Below are 17,342 nucleotides of genomic sequence, written 5' to 3'. Positions count from 1 at the left end.
TTCTCTCTCATGTGATATAAGAAAATATCTATTCAAGTGCTATAATCTAAAAGTTTAAATAAATTGAAGAAGACACCATACTTTACTAATATTATATTATTATAATAAAAGACAAATATTGCCAAACCTATTTATTATACTCTATATACAACTAACTAAATGAAATAAAACATTTACTTTTGGAAGGGATAGTAATCAAGACCAGAATTATATTTAAATTTATAGGTAAAGCGATTTACTTGTGTTTTTCCAACTTCAACCATTTTCTGTACTTCTTCTCTGTATGCGGGAGGAAGTAGCTCTTCTGCTAATGTACATGGTGAAGGTTGTGTGTTTTCCTGCATTTTAAACACTCGTTGCCTTATTATGTCAACATCTCTACTGTATTCTTCTTTTAAATCAGCGACTGACTGAGTAGCAGTATCAATTTTAAAAACATAATAATTAGCTTCCCGGTGCACTAAGCCATGTGAACTTGTTTTATATGGCATTGCTCTGAATCCTAGATTTTCTATATTTCTAATAATTCCACCACGATTAAAAATAGCATACGATATCCGAGTTAATGTTTTCTTCAATTCCCCTTTGGGCATAGCTCGTAGGAGTAGAGCCAATTCATAAGCAGGCATATTTATAAATATGGAAAACTGTGGTTTGTTATTTAATAGCTAGTTACTGAATAAAGTCTACTAGTTGCTATTAGAAGCAGTTTACACTACAGCACGTCTGACATTAAAATTCAAGAAGTAGAATCAAATTAGAACCACAGAACCTGAAGTCTGAGAAGTTGAGAACAGGTTACAGAAAATATTTTGTAATAGGTATGTCAAAATAATTGTGACAATGACAAAGCGTGACAAAGCTGTGCTCAACCTGTCAAATGTCAACCTATCAATGGCGAAAACTAGTTCTATATAGATAACAAAAAAATATAACAGTAACAGTTAATGTCCCACAGCTGGGCTAAGGCCTCGTCTCCCTTTTGAGGAGAAGATTTGGAGCTTATTCTAAAAAAATATAAATGTCCACCCACGTACATTTTATTTTATCACGAAGTCATTAATATTTAAATATCCGATAACTTTTATAAAATTAACATTTCGCTTGGAAATACTACTCATCCCGAGATCTTCTAAACTATCCACCCGATTGACTTGAAAGTCACAATTACTCCATTTCCTGACGTGACGCTCACTAAAAACAGATTTTACGCAAATTCCATCCAAAAATTCCATTTTTCTTCTTATCTACCCGTGCGAAACCGGGACAATTAGCTAGTTGTAATATATTTTTAAATCACCTGATTTTCATTTATAATTAATTATTTATAAATTAGAATATTGGTTCTCATTTGTGAATATATAGACAGCGCGAGCTCACTACTGTTTGTGTCTTAGGCTTTGTAATGTATGTGCGTTATATCAAACGATCCATTAGTCCAGACAATCCTAGCAGAAAAAGACTATTGCAAGAACTATAAATTCAAAGTGTTTTTATTATTTATTATCTTAAAAAAATCATTTACTTAAGTACCTAACAACTACGCAATAGGCTCGGTTATATACTTTTATTTTTTTATACGTATCTCAAATTTAAATGTCTCGGCCATAATAAAATTGGGTTCGAAGTTGTCTTTTTAAGCTAACCTAAATGACAATCCTTTTATCTTAACTGAAGTCTAATTTAGCTTTATTCCATAAAAGATTTGTCTATTGTATTTATTTATAGAATGTGTAAAAATTACAAACAATAATTTAACGATTTAAATTTAGTTTTTTTTTGACGGCTTATAATATTGAAATAGAAAATGCATAACATTTAATAGTAAATGTTTTGGATCTGTATCCTATTTGGTAAATATGATTACTGTTATTATTTTATATTTTATTATTTTTATATAAGGATATTCAATACCATAATTCTATTTCTAGTATACGTGGAAGTTATCATGTCAATTTTTTTAATACAAAATTACTAGAGGCTAAACAAAAAATGCATTTGCTATAAACTGTAAATGACAATTATTAGTTAGTTTACCCTATTTAGTTTACCCATATTTTTGTTATTTAATGTCGGGCTTAAAAAACAAATATACTATTCACATACCTACTCTGTTATGTGCTTGCTTACAGCTACAGTACAATGTACAGTTATTATCTGTGGTGTTTTTTTTTTGGAATTGGACATGGCTGCGGCGTACCTATGTTGTTCTTATGCTTGAAAAATTGTTGTGAATAATAATAATAGATCCTGTTTTTAATAATGGGTGCATCCACTAAATTCATATCTGATTATTGTAAAACGTGGGAAAAATCGGGACGAGATCAATTGTAAGCTTCATGATTTTTAAGCCTTACTGTGTTTTTTTCCTTTTACCACATGTTGATTTTAATGTAACCTTTATTAAGCTAAAAGCTATTAACCCTTGAATTCTGGTGTATTTTCCATGTATAAATACATTTGTCAAAAATGTATCTCGTAAAATAACAATATTACAATAGTTTTACATTGCTGCTGTTAACTTTGTTATATACATGACAGGAAACTTCATTAAATTAGCTATATGGTATATAAAAGTTAATAAATAACGTTATGTTGTTTTTATTGTTATTTCATTATATAAAAAAAAATTATTTGATTATCATTTATATTCATTGTTCTTTTCATTCCAGTATAAAATCAATTACACAATACGTAAAAGATGAGGGAAAGACGCCCTTATTTTCAAAATCCGGAAAACTATCTGGATTATCTCAAAACATTTATGATTTGTTATCATGTGGTCTTCGTGGCCTTTTGAAGAAGGATTCTGTTATTTCTGTATTGAAGGATATAATTGTATGTTTTGTTTATTTTTACAATTTTTATATACCTATGGTTAAAATTTTTAGTACTAAATAATTGTGTTTTTATTAGGTTTCGCATGCTGACTTACCATCCATATTATTAGATGTAGTTTGCATACTCGATTCAGAAACATCTATGGATATTCATAGCGAAGAGCGAAGTAACTTTTGTTATTTAGTAAGAGAGTTGGAATCAATTATATCTGATAAATTATTAAAGGAGCGTTTAGAAATTGATACATTACAAGATGTTGGTACCTTGAAAAATAAAAACTTTTATACAAAATTTATTAAAATCAAAACTAAGTTGTAGTAAGTATAATTAAATTATTTTTTCCTGAAAATTATTACTAATAATTATTAAATAAATATTTTAATGAATTCCTTTTAAATTTGTAGTTATAAGCAACGTAAGTTCAACTTATTTAGAGAAGAAAGTGAAGGATACTCAAAGCTAATTGTGGAATTAAATCAGGAAATATCTGAAAACACTGACTGGAAGACTATACTTGAAATTATTCAGTCCCTTATAGGTATGTTCTTAATTTTTCTATATTGTATTGATTTCTTTTTGTACATTTATTATTAAACATTATATGAAAATAACAAAACCATTTTTTTTATAAACTTATAAAATATTTAATTACATAAATAACTTTTGATATTTGCTTTGAATACAATTTTATTTATGATAAATGTTTTGTTGTTATAACTTTTTATAAGTAAAATAAAATTATTTCAGGTTGCTTCAACTTGGATCCTAACAGAGTTCTAGACATTATTTTAGAATCTTTTGAGGCACGTCCAAACTTAGATAAATTATTTATTTCACTAATAAAGAATTACATGGGGGATCCTCAAGTGATTTCTGAAGTATTAGGTTTTAAATTAGGTAACATGGAAGTCTTAGAAAGTTATAAAGAACCACCTGCTCTTATGACTGTGATAGCTTTACTTTTACAAAATGAAGTTATATCATTAGATGACATTTATCCGTGGGTATGTTGATTTGAAACATATTTTTCTTTAAATTTATCAATGATACAATGTTATTTTATACAAAATAATAAGGGTGACAAATCATATTATTTGTAAAACATTAATAACCTTGCAGGACAATACTACCAACATCATAAGCAAAAACTTTTGTTCTATGACTTAAAAATTCATAAAATTTTTCTTTCATACAAAATTTTAAATACCAAAATTTATTTATCTCAATACTCACAACTCTGTGCATTAGCAAAGAAAGCGCTAGTGTAAACATAAATAACTCACTTATATTAAATAATGTAGTTATCTTTTCTATATATCTTTGTTCATGAAAATAAATTTACATAAATTATAAACTAAAAATCTACATCCAATTTTAATTATATATAAAGAAATATAAATTATGTTCACTATAGTTACGTCCAGATGACACGCTTATGGCCAAAGAAGCTGACAAAGAATTAAAAGCTATTCAAGATTATATTCGGAAACTAAATATTGTTTCTACTAAAGGGCCTCAAAGTAATGCACCAGCTGAATTTATTGAAGAAAAAGCTGATCCCCAGGTATGATGTTTATTTTCCTTCTTTTTCTGGATGAAATTCATTGTATGTCTATTTAATACAGTTATTATAATTTTAATGTTAGTTGAGAAGGGTTCTTAGTTCCTAATGGTTAATTAATTATATTACTATTAAAGACCAAAATGTTTGCCATAAATTGGTATCACCATTTAATAAATAGATATTGAAGCTGCCCTGAAATGGTTCTTTAGAATAAGCACACCTATATCTTTGTATAATAAGTAATTCAATTCATATTTAATTTACCACTTTATTTTGAGCGCAGTCTAGTTCAGTAAAGCTTTTGTTAAAGGAATACTGGAACAATCAAAAACTAGTGCTCTGTGAAGCACTTTTGAACGTAACGGCTTGGAAAGAGTTTGCTGCACTATCAGCTCGACTACCGACTACAAGTGGTGCACAACGCCCAGCTATTGCCCTTTGCAATATGCTACATGCTTTAGTTGAACCGCTTTACAGAAGGTAAGGAAAACGCTACAAATATTTTATTTACACAAAATATTAAATACAATATATAATATTAAATATTAGTATTAAACACAATAATAAAATATTTAACACAAAATATATTTAAATAATATACTTTCTTTTGTAGGCATTGTCGTATTGCACCAAAGATAATAGGCAAACCAATCCCACCTCTAATATCCAACCTTGCACCATCACCTTGCAAGACTTTTGAGGATATGAAAGAAACAGTTATACCAGCACTTGTACTGCTTGGACCATCTCTTCATTATGACCCTATTTTAATGTATAAAGTAAGTGAAATTTGTTGTTTTATCAATTTTATGAAGGTTTTAATTAGAAAATTGTTTTATGCACATTTATCTGTTTCATTAGATAATTCGTATTCTACGAACAGCACGAACATTAGTAGAAGACCCACTACATCATGAAGCATTAACGGTATTAGATACTGCCATACTTCCAGCGCTAACCTTAATGGAAGGTAACTGTTGCATGGCTGAAGAAGTTTACACTTTGCTGAAGTTATATCCATACCAATGCAGGTAATGAGATAATTTATGTTTTTTTTTTTAATATGTAGGAAGCAAACATTTGTATACAATAATATTTCCTTATTCTATATAACACAAGCAGCTCAGTATCTAAAATGACATTCTTTAAATTTAAAAGAATAAATTAAAATAATATATATGTTTATATATTTAAACATAAAAAAGAAACATGCATACAGCAGTCAAAAAAGCAGTACTATGTTGCTAGAATTTCTTAAGTTGGTATTTATATGTTGAGGTGGAATTTTTTAAGTATGTCATTATAAGTAATGACTATCCTGTCCTCATTACTTACGTTATAGCTCATGAGAAAATGTTTAAGTATTTTTGTTTGTTTTACAGATATTGCCTATATGCTCGCTGGAAGAATGAATCTGGTGAGAAAATTCCGTCGTTGATGCGCGTTCGCGGTAACTCCTTACAACGTATCAAGCACATTATGAAACGCGTTTCTAAGGAAAACATTAAACCTCAGGGTCGTCTTATTGGAAAACTGTCGCATGCGGCGTCCGCTTTCTTGTTCGACTACATGCTTTTGCAGGTATTAACCTTACCATGCGATTTAATAATAAGTAATCTGTAATTTTACTAAAGTCAACTTATTGTCCAACTTAACTTTCGGACCACGACTAAATAGTCGCTACTCCCCACCACGTGCACAGATCCAAACGTACGACAACCTGATCGGGCCCGTGGTGGAGTCGCTGAAGTACCTGACGTCGCTGTCGCTGGACGTGCTGGGCTACTGCCTGGTGGAGGCGTTGGCGGCGCGGCGCGGCACGGCGGGCGCGGCGCACCCGCCGGCGCTGCAGGCGCTCGCCGCCTTCGCCGCCGCGGCCTTTAAGAAGCACAACATCGAGCTCACCGCGCTCCTACAGTTCGTTGCGAATCGCTTGAAAGCACAACAAAGGTCACTTTCCATTTCAAATATTTTTTTTAACATTTAAATGCACAGAATGTATTAAAACAATTTTAGCAGTGATGTCGATATACATTACACATGTTTTTATAATATATCTCTTTTTTAATGCAGTCACGATCTACTGATTCTCAAAGAGATAGTACAAAAGATGGCAGGTATAGAAGCTGCCGAGGAAATTACACCTGAACAATTAGATGCCATGGCTGGTGGAGAACTATTAAAAGGAGAGGTAATTATATCAAAACAATATTAAAGTGATTATTTATTTATATTAGTTCATAAAAAAAATTTTTTTTTAAGGCGGGCTATTTTTCACAAGTTAGAAATACTAGACGATCTTCTGCTAGATTAAAGGAGGCCGTTGTTGGAAATAATCTTGATATTGCGCTTTGTATCTTATCCGCACAACAAAGGCATTGCTGTGTTTGGAAAGGTAAATAAATAAATATTCTTTCTATTATTAACTACAAAAAAATGTTTTTATTGTATTACTCTTTTAAATTATTGGATTTTTAACAAACTTTGTTTTATATTGTAGAATATGCAGAAGATAGTCCCAGTTCTGGTGAGCCGCCAGGCTCGCAACTTAAAGTAGTGGGTCGTCTTGCTGACCAGTGTCAAGATGCACTTGTACAGTTAGGTACCTTTCTGGCTTCCTCGCATGCTCCTGATGAGTATGCGGCTAGACTTCCTCCCCTTCAGGTATAATTATTTTGATATATTATGTTTAGTATCCTAATGTTTGTTTTAACCATTGTTACCTATTGATAAAATACTTAAAATAAATTATTTCAATAAAAAAGAGGTTTAAACAAATCATTATTCATTGATACTTAAAAAAAAATATATTTCCAACTCGTTTTAACTTCTATTAAATAGCATAAATACTATTCATTTCTTCACACTCGTTACACATACATATATTCTATTCCAATCACAATGGGAGTAACTATAAACAAACCGTAAATTTAAATATTCCAAGTGATTTGTTGATAACTCCGCTATATATATATTATGCGCTACAAACAGTTCTTGATTAATATATGTTCATTTGTAACTACTTAATTCCACTTTAACTTCACTTCCAAAGTAACGTTTTGCCACCATTTTGACGCCATTTTTCCATGAACTGGATGATTATTACGATCTTCGACTATGGACTTTCGCTAAGCGAATAAATTTATATATTTAAAAAATATATTAATTTAGTTTGGATATTTCTAACTGATATGAAATATTTGTAAAAAAAAATTTATATATATAATATAATTTTATATATCATTTAACGTAAGACAACAAAAACAAAAATTACAAGTATATTAATAAAAAAACTCAAAATATAGATTACTTTTATGCATAGCAAAAATCAATTTATAGTTTAAAAAAATTCAAAAGTAAGATATTCGTCCCTGATCTTTCTTATAATGTGTACGGGTGAATATTCGGAATTATCAAAGGTTTTTTATTACGACCTGGCTTTGTTTAAACGGACTGTGGTTGAAACTGATTTTGTATTTTCAACTTTTTGCTTTTGCCTACTGACTTTTGTTTTGCCTTCAACACGGACTAAGCTGATTGAACATTATTGTTTCAATTTAAAAGTTAGGGTAAGATGTTATTTTTAAATACATTTATTTTTAAAACAATTTCAATATTGTTTAAATTTAAAGTTGATAGTCGTTTTGGCTATAAGGTAAAATGAATTTTACGTTGAGAGTTCAGAAACGGAATCAGATTATTTTTTTTTAAATAATTGTTTCCTTTTATTTTACCTGCATTCAATATAATAATTTTTTTTTTAAATTGATATATAATTGTACAAAATAAAATATCTTTCCTTTCTTTATCATTGTGTTCCCAGTCTCTTCAAACTTACCTACCTAATTCTTAATGAAATGAATACATGGCACGTTTCTCATAGTCGTTAAGTTAAAATGTGTGCTGTAGAGACGTCGGACAATAGTATAAAAATAGTTGATTTAGTAAAAAGCGCACACTCAAAATGCACGATGTGATCCTATAAAACGATTAAATCGTGATGTGATCCTATAAAACGATTAAATCGTGATGTGATTAAACAAAACTGTCAAGCATTTAACACACGGCTCTCTCTTCCTGCTATCTGTGTTTAGTGCATAACGATCATACTAAAAACGAAAAATATTCTGGAACATACATTAGTTAGTAAGAAATAATTAATTGTTTTAGGAATTGTTACGAGATTACCATGTAGATGCTGATGTGGCTTTCTTCCTGCATCGTCCAGTACTAGCTCAGAAAATTGCAGCAAAAGCAGAAGCATTGAGAAAAGGTTCTGATAGTAAAAGTGAATCAATGGAAAAAAGTATAGAAAAATATAACATTGCATCCAGAGAGGCGTTGGAGCCAGTTGTGACTTCAATAACTCCTTTATTGCCTACTAAAGTATGGGAAGATATCTCGCCTGAATTTTATGTTACTTTTTGGTAGGTTTGTAAAATAAACTTCTTTGATTTTTTTGTCATTTCATTTGAAATATATATTTTCATGTATTAGTATCTAAACAATTATTATTCTTATAGGTCTTTATCGATGTACGATCTTCGAGTTCCAGTAGAGAGCTACGAAAGGGAAATAGATCGTTTGAAAACTGCTGCCTCGAATGCTGCCAAAGACACATCGCAGGGAACAAAAGGAAAGAAGGAACAGGAACGCTTCAACACTCTCATTGATAAACTACAGGTGAAATAAAATATTATTTTATTTGACTTTGAACTATAGGAGGCAGGAACATCAACCTTTTAAAGTTAATAATGATTTTCTATATTATTTTTTAGCTTAACATAGTTTTCCAAATACAATATGCATTTATTTATTATTCGTGATATTTATTCGTTAATTAATTCAAAGCAAGTACTGGTATCTAGAACGTGTGAACATTATCGGTCGGCAGGAGGAGCGGCGGCGCCAGGAGGAGCACGTGTCGCGAGTGCGCGCGCGCCTGCAGCGCGAGTGCGGCGGCTGGTTCCCCGCGCGCGCCGCCAAGTCCGCCAAGAACGAGACCGTGACGCGCCTCATGCAGCTGTGCCTGTTCCCGCGTTGCGTGTTCACGGCGCCCGACGCGCTGTACTGCGCCGAATTCGTGCACACCGTGCACGCGCTCAAGACGCCCAACTTCTCCACGCTGCTGTGCTACGACAGGCTGTTCTGCGACATCACGTACTCCGTGATGTCGTGCACGGAGGGCGAGGCGGCGCGCTACGGCCAGTTCCTGTGCCGCGTGCTGCGCACGGCCATGCGCTGGCACGCCGACCGCGCCGCCTTCCACAGCGAGTGCGCGCACTACCCCGGCTTCGTCACCAAGTACCGCGTCTCCAACCAGTTCACCGAGGCCAACGACCACGTCGGATACGAGAACTACAGGTCGGTGTATAATATATCCTTTTACTGCCGACACCGCCAATCTTGCAAACTATAATGTATTCCAATTGAAGGAGAAGTCAATATAAACAAACATAAAATTATCAAATCGGAACTCAGTTATATAAATTTTATCATTGTTTGGTGTTAGAATAATTTCTCATAAATTATTTTAACACAAAATATTTACTTTTATAGACGACTCGATAGGAAGACTTTGTTGTTACAAAGCTGTCATCTCAATTACATGCTTTTTGTAATGTCTTTGTAATGATTATTTTTATTGGCCATATAGGCACGTGTGTCACAAGTGGCATTACAAGATCACGAAGGCCATGGTGGTGTGCTTGGACTCGGGCGACTACGTGCAGATTCGTAACGCGCTTATCGTACTGATCCGCATCCTGCCGCACTTCCCCGTGCTCGCTAAACTCGCGCAGATCATCGAGAAGAAAGTCGAGAAGGTACGAAAACAGCTCTGATTATACTGGTAAGCTAATCTCCGTATAATAAAATATTTTCACAGTAACTTTAAAATGCTTTTCTACAATTTAGGTTAAAGAAGAAGAGAAAACGCAAAGACAGGACTTATATGTTCTTGCAACCGGCTACAGTGGCCAGCTACGAAACAAAGTTCCTATGATGAAAGAGAGTGATTTCCACCAGGTGTGTATCAACACAAGATTTTTGTTGCATGCATTAATAATAATATAAACGACACTTTTGTGCTAGTTTCTCTATATTCGCAATGGAAATATATAAAAATAAAACTTGCGAACTAAACATTTAATGATAATTTAGAATCGAATAATTTTTGTATATAAGATTGTTTTTAATCATCTTCATCCATTCTAATAATAATAAGTTTTGACGTGTGCGTGTGTCTATCATCTTTCAACTGTTATCTCTGCGGACGCAGATCGTCAACTTGCAGGCGAGCGCGACGGGTGCGGCGGGTGCGGGTGCGGGCGCGGCGGGCGCGGGGGGAGCGGGCGCGGGCGGCGCGGCGCGCGACGACGCGCCCAAGCTGCGCGACGACGAGCTGCAGCCCGCCGGTACGTGCACCGCTCTTACAGTATCGACACATATTGTTAAGTAGACCATACACCAAAGGTAATGTAATGGGTTCGTTGGTTCTATTGAAAAAAACCGATACTTTCATTATAACCGATATATAAGGAAAGAGATGAGAATATAAAATCAACAAATGTCAGTATATTCAGGTTTTTAATTTATCTCGATTAACGAAGAGTATTATCGCGCGCACGCGAACATCTTCGTTTTAAAGAAATATTATTTTATAAGAACTCAATAATAATGATAGGTTTTCCCCCGACAGATGTGGAAAAAAAAGAGCCGAGGACGAGTGATAGACGTCGCGATGATTCGGACCGTGAGAAGGAATCCAAACGTGAATCGAGATCGTAAGTAGAGTATATGATGAGGAATTATTTTAGTATTTATAAATATGAAAATTGTGTGTTGTATTAAAATACTGTTCTGTAGGTCTTTGAAGGAGAGAAACAAAGAGGAAATAAGAAGTAAAGATAGATCTCCAAGAGATAGATCACACAGAGTGAGTTTTTGTGACATAAATATTTTTTACGTTTAAATAAAATGTGTTCAAGGAATGTGATATTAATATACAGCTAACATTTCAGGAGGAACGTTATTTAGAGTCCGTTTCACCACCTCATGATCACCGTCATCCACCCGATGACATAGATCGAGGTAAGAAAAATCAAAATATGAATTTGTGATTTGTAAACAGATGCCGATTAACATTAAGAAAATTCCATATTATACACATTGAGTTTTTCGTTTAGGTTTCCTGTAAATTGAATAAGAGCTATTTTCCATTACATTATTGATATAAAAGAAAAATACTTTTTACTTATCATCATAACATCTCTTTCTCACGTGAAAAACTAGAATATAAATTATGCTTAAGATTTTTTTTTTATTGTTACCCAAATTCAACCGTCAATTGACGTAAATCTTTGCTTTTTCTTCCAGTAAATTTTGGAACTATTAGTCTGACAGAAAGACAGACATGACAGTTATTCTATGAGGGTTTCGATTTTTTATTTTCAGTACAGTACGCATTACATGTGAACGATCAACATTATCGACACAAAGTAAATGTAAAAAATTAAAAAAATAGAAATCAAGGCACAAATTAGTAATTCCGTATAATATATGATTTTGTCTAGAATTTTATTTCTTGCTAAGAATTGTGTTCAAAGCGACAGTTTATTAATCTTTTTTAATTTATTTCAGATGTGAAACGCCGTAAAGTTGAAAGCAGCGGCAATGGCAAGGTGAGTAACGTTATAATAAATCGGCCTTGCATCGCTCTAGCGCCGGACTGACGGTTGGGCTGCACGAGACATGGAAACCTCCTCTTCTAAATCATATTTGTGAACAAAATGTGAACACTATAAGACGCTCTGTGAAAAAACTCTAAGACTTCAGTGCTTAAATTGTAAATGTGAAGTTTAAAATAAAAATAGTTGATTAAAATTTTGTTATAAAATTAAAATGGACTTAATCTGATATATAAATTATTAAAACTCAAGATTCTCTTCAACAATAACAAATATAAGTGAAGACGTCAATATAAAAACCTAGAAGATTTTGGAAGAAGAATTTGGGATAGAAGATAGAAGATTCAGTACCTCTAATGGAAACAGTATACCATTACGTACAATATTTACGTATATTGTAAATTTTGCATGTGAATGTTACTTTTAATTTTAATGGATTCAATAATTTATGTCTAAAGAAAGAGAAGTTTCATGCTAAGCCCCGTATGTATGATCTCAGAACACACCACAATTATATTAAGTAAAGAAGCTTGAAACAGAAGTCTTCGAATTTAATCTTAAGCAGACGATCTCAGGATTATACCGAAAGTAACAGTTTCAATTTTTCTCAAGAAAGGATTACCAATAATATAAAATTAATATTTTTTTAATCAAAATAAAGCAATATAACAAAAGGATCAAAAATTCGTGTCGTAAGTTCCGTCAGCCCAGTCCAGTCCGCAGTCGAGCACCGGTAAGGTTTATTGTTCCTTAAAACGACAATGACTGGATCAAAAGGTACATTGCGTTAAGGCTGCAATTATATATTGAAATAAGAATAAAGAAACCAGGATTTAAATACAACGAGGAGTCAGTGAAACAATATTTATGAAGGATTATTTATGATTAATATCACACTAACGACTTGTCGAATATATACTTGAGAGAATATGTAAGAAGAATTTATTGGACGTCTCATTTATGTTATGAAAACGCTTTAAATAAACAGAAATATTAATATTTGCAGTATCAGATCTCAGATGAAAGATCAACATACAAGTTAATATTAACGAAAATATTCTCATCATGTTAGTTCAAAGAAAGGAAGCAACCGCACCGTTTATGAAACATCATAGACACAAACATAACAATTCATCACCATCAGTGAAGAAGAAAATATGACTAATTAATGTTCAAAATGATAAGAAGCTTCTCTCGGCACGTGCTTCGTGAAATTGCATCATCATAAGGAATTTACTATTTACAAATGCCACTTGATGGATGGATCATCAACTTTAAACTAAAAACTTAATGAAAACTTGAGAAACGTCAGTGTAAAGAAAATGTCGATATTATTTCTGATGTTGCCTTAATAAAATGTGCCTTTTGCCTCGGTTTCACCGTATCTAAAATTTCCGTTTTTTTATTTCTATAGAACAGAAAGTTAATATAGTTGTCTTAATTGGTGTATTTCAAAATTAATATACAATTTCTGCATGAGCAGGGTAGCAAAGAAATAGAAGAGCGGTCACCAGAGAAGGAAAAGAGAAAGGCTAAACTAAGAGGGGATGAAAGGAAAGAGCGTAAGATGAGTCGAAAGCGGGTGAGTAAAAGAACTTTACAGCATTATTTTTAAATTAAGAACATTGGTCATTTCTTGTAAAGTAAATAATTGGTATATTTACATTTTTTAATTTCTGAGAGATACTTTACCGGATGAAAATGTATTGTTCGTGTATTAGAAATTGTTCACTATTTATTTTCATGTCATGGACTTCACCACACCAGATAATTATTAATAGAATAGTCTTAATGAAAAAAAAATTTAATTTGCTTTAATGGCGCTATATAAATGATGACGAATCTAACTGGCGGGTAAGGCAGATATTTATACTCTATCTATTAGCGGTCTGAACATTAACATTTCTGTAAAATTTATATCTTATAACGGCGACTACCGCTAGTAGAAGCCTTTGTATATAAGAAACTATATTTTTCATATATTATATAATATTTACTTGTAATTCATATATAATATAATATCCTGGGACATTTTTCACATACATTTAATGTGTATACCTTTTATCTAGGATCGAGCTGAAGATTCAACTATTTTAGAACAAAAGAGACGTCGTGACGAACAAAAAGGTATGATGTCAGAAGCGAAATAATTGCTTTGTTTATGACAATAGTTCATATAGAAGCTTTTTCTAATTTTGCTATAATTTATTACAGCTGTTGCCAAGATTAGCAGTCATCAAAATGGCTCTCAAGAAGATCATCACTACGAAAAATACCACAAAAGGGTAAAAGTCTCTTTATTATTATTTTTTCTTATACTAGGTTAATTTTAAATATTTTATAAACAGGTTACCAACATATATATATAAAGTCCTCCAGACCGATTTCGGCCACGGTGGCCAATCTCAAGAGAGATTCGCCAAGTAGTGCACAAGTGTATGCAAACACAGGTGCACTTACTATTCCTTAACTCTCATAATCCGATGGGACGGCAATCCGACACGACCGGAGAGGGTTCAGCCGCAGGACCATCGGCTTTACGTGCTGTTAAAGGTGCAGGAGTGTTAACTGTGTCAAATTTCAAAGTCTGGGCTGTTTGACAGACACTCGGTAAAATTTAATTAGCCTGACCAGGCAATTGAACCCAGGACCTCGACATCTGCAACTTAACGATCTAGCAACTAGACCAACTTTAAATATACGATGTGTTTCCTAAATATTTTCTAATTATTTAACGATTTCCTCTACTGAATCCTGTATTATTGTTTAGACTGGTGTTCTGTTCATGTCGTTCTTATTCCTAATTTTATTTGTTTTATGCAGGAGAAGTCACCTTTTAGAGATCGTTCACACGAAGAGCCAAGAGACAAACAATATCCTTTTTCATAGACGTATTATAGAATTAGAATCTTCAAAGATTTAATATTTATTTTAACTGTTCACTGATCTGCACCAATAGATCGCATTCATGGAAACTAATTCGTAACCACAATCAAACAAAAACAACTAAATTAAAATAAATGAATTCTTTTACATTTAATTATTTTAATAAATATTGTAAATTAATCTTGTGTTGCCCAAACCAAGTAGCTATATGTACATACACAAAACTACACGTACATAGCATTCATAGACAAAAATATGTTAGATTAAAATTTACAACAGAAGTTGACTCTAGGTTAGGGGATTAAATTTACTTCATGTAATTTCTTCTTTTTGCAAATGTTGCTTTTTATTTAATATTGCTCTGTTAAAATGATTCCCTTAACAGTTACCATACTAGGCGGTCCAACGAGTCGAAAATTAGAAGATAAGCAATTTTGAACATACTAACAAGTGAAGAAAATAAATTTTATTTCGAAATTTAATTTTGAATCTTGTTGGGATTTGACAAACAGTATGTGTTTATAGTACTGTAATAAAATAGTACTTGGAATGTGTGTCGTTTTATTTAGAATAAGTAAGGTAATCATTTCAATAATAAATTTGCTTTGAAATAAAATCCTAACAAGCGATTTCATAAAACAAAAATACAGCGCATAATAGTATGTATTGGATAAGGTTTCGGAAATTCGTGATCGTGGATTTATTATTGATACCTTTACCATTTCTTTCAATTGAATACGAATTGTATTTCAATTGTTAATTATATATTGTTTTTTCAGTGCTCCAGAGAGTAAAAAATACTACTAACAGTTATAGTTATCTAGTACGCAGTAGATTAGGATTTTGCTGTAACACAAGTTACATAAAAATAAAACCCTTTTTTAAAAATATAGAAAATACTTAAAGACTTAATTTGACCAATTTCCTTAACAATGCAATGAACCAAGAGTATGGATGATCTGGATAGTGGACGTGGTTATTAACAGAACCATGATATAGCATGACATGGCGCTCTAGACACGTGCCCCAGATGCTCTAACCATAAAATGTATGGCGTTGTAAGAAGAAACTTTTAGTGAGCAATAGTGCTGTCTTTTTGTTGTGCGTTATTTGTGACAAGTGACAGCAAAATGACGGAAGCAAAAGGGCCATATTAGTGAAATTCAGTTACAAATCTTTTTTAATAACAATATTAAAATACAAAACGGGAAGTGTACTGACAGAAAGTCTTCAATATTACTGAGTTGTCCTGTTTCAGTCTACATTCGAGATATAAAGACTAATTTTTGTACAATTTTGTAAAAATCTATATTTAGATGGACACTAACAATTATACACATAAGGATGGGAAAAATACAGGAGAATTTTTGGAAAATAGCTAAGTCTGCCACCTGTCTCGCACATACTAGTTTTATCGCGATTTCTTAAAACAACGATTAAACCTTCAACAAATTAAAAAATCTAGCTTGCCCGTTTATCAGGCAAGAAGAGTCGCGAGTTAAGTCGCTTTAAGCTAAAGTCGTATCTGTCTGTCTTCTTCCTATGTATTAACTGACAATCAGTGCCCTATGAACGTTTTGTACTTTGTAATTCTATTTAATTATGTCAACAATTATACGAGTCGTAGGTAGATATGCAAGGATGTTAAATACATGCTCGGTTCGGATTATCTTAAAATTAACAATAATTACATTTTTTAAATCGTGAATGATGACATTGTACCACCATTAGGTAAGCTTAAGACGTATGGTCTTAGATTTTTAAATTTTTTTATAAGAAATTGCAAGACCTACTAAAATATTATCTTAAACTATGTAAAACCAAATCTAGCTTTATAAATGTATATTATGATTAAAATAGCACAATATTTATTGTTATAAGTGTATACTTTAATTTGTGTATCTATCAAAATTATCTATAAAATGTGACAACACACAGTAAGGATTCTTAGAGACAACATAGAATGATTCAAAGAGTGTACAAGTACTGCATTTTATAAAAAAAGAGTATAAAACTACAATGTGATAGCTAAGTGCCAATTAAAAATATTATCTACGCACAATTTTTATTTTATTAAATATCTTATAAGCACTTCTAATAATTGTACTTCATACGACATATTGAATTGCAAAATTATAAAATACAAAAATAATTACCAAAAAGTGGTTTACACGTTTTATACAGTTTACTACAGATTTTTTTTAAATATCATTATTTATAAGTACACTATGCATTTAAACTTTTTATAATACATTTTCATAAGGCATCATGCAATCATTATTTCTATTCAACTGTTTCTAGTTTACAAAAAGAAAAAGGTGTATGTAAATAATAAAGCGTCCTAACTTATAAATGAAAGGTCC

At 32.1% G+C, this 17,342-nt stretch overlaps 2 protein-coding genes across 3 annotated transcripts; one reads left to right on the top strand and one right to left on the bottom strand.

The window, feature by feature from the left end:
* Window positions 1–116: 116 nt before the first annotated feature.
* Window positions 117–840, bottom strand: LOC126781797 (probable 28S ribosomal protein S6, mitochondrial). The gene has a single exon (XM_050506836.1). It carries the CDS (start codon window positions 627–629, stop codon window positions 174–176), a length of 456 nt encoding a protein of 151 aa, XP_050362793.1. The 5' UTR covers window positions 630–840; the 3' UTR covers window positions 117–173.
* A 1,333-nt stretch (window positions 841–2,173) lies between these two features.
* LOC126781800 (THO complex subunit 2) lies at window positions 2,174–15,529 on the top strand. 2 transcript variants are annotated; one of them, XM_050506839.1, is made up of 29 exons: window positions 2,174–2,330; window positions 2,673–2,838; window positions 2,917–3,158; window positions 3,246–3,379; window positions 3,589–3,845; window positions 4,256–4,405; window positions 4,716–4,885; window positions 5,019–5,184; window positions 5,267–5,436; window positions 5,788–5,986; window positions 6,108–6,355; window positions 6,479–6,596; window positions 6,668–6,800; window positions 6,906–7,069; window positions 8,576–8,832; window positions 8,929–9,088; window positions 9,300–9,769; window positions 10,062–10,230; window positions 10,322–10,432; window positions 10,686–10,821; window positions 11,106–11,190; window positions 11,273–11,342; window positions 11,428–11,497; window positions 12,047–12,087; window positions 13,577–13,675; window positions 14,163–14,220; window positions 14,308–14,378; window positions 14,917–14,966; window positions 15,377–15,529. In XM_050506839.1, the coding sequence occupies exons 1-29, from the start codon at window positions 2,263–2,265 to the stop codon at window positions 15,405–15,407; spliced, it is 4,263 nt and encodes a 1,420-aa protein (XP_050362796.1). In that variant the 5' UTR covers window positions 2,174–2,262; the 3' UTR covers window positions 15,408–15,529. The 2 variants fall into 2 exon arrangements, with proteins under 2 accessions (XP_050362796.1, XP_050362795.1); XM_050506838.1 differs by having other exon boundaries at window positions 15,374–15,529.
* Window positions 15,530–17,342: the final 1,813 nt, after the last annotated feature.

Source organism: Nymphalis io, chromosome 4, assembly GCF_905147045.1.
Source record: "Nymphalis io chromosome 4, ilAglIoxx1.1, whole genome shotgun sequence".
Classification (NCBI taxonomy): domain Eukaryota; kingdom Metazoa; phylum Arthropoda; class Insecta; order Lepidoptera; family Nymphalidae; genus Nymphalis; species Nymphalis io.
This window is presented reverse-complemented; position numbering and strand designations above follow the sequence as displayed.

Excerpts from the sequence above, each read along its gene's own strand:
- LOC126781800 (XM_050506838.1), top strand. The coding sequence starts at position 2,263 with ATGGGTGCATCCACTAAATTCATATCTGATTATTGTAAAACGTGGGAA. Across the intron at positions 4,886-5,018 it reads GTTGAACCGCTTTACAGAAG|GCATTGTCGTATTGCACCAA; the intron begins GTAAGGAAAACG and ends TTTCTTTTGTAG. Across the intron at positions 10,433-10,685 it reads AAGAGAGTGATTTCCACCAG|ATCGTCAACTTGCAGGCGAG; the intron begins GTGTGTATCAAC and ends CTGCGGACGCAG.
- LOC126781797 (XM_050506836.1), bottom strand. The coding sequence starts at position 629 with ATGCCTGCTTATGAATTGGCTCTACTCCTACGAGCTATGCCCAAAGGG.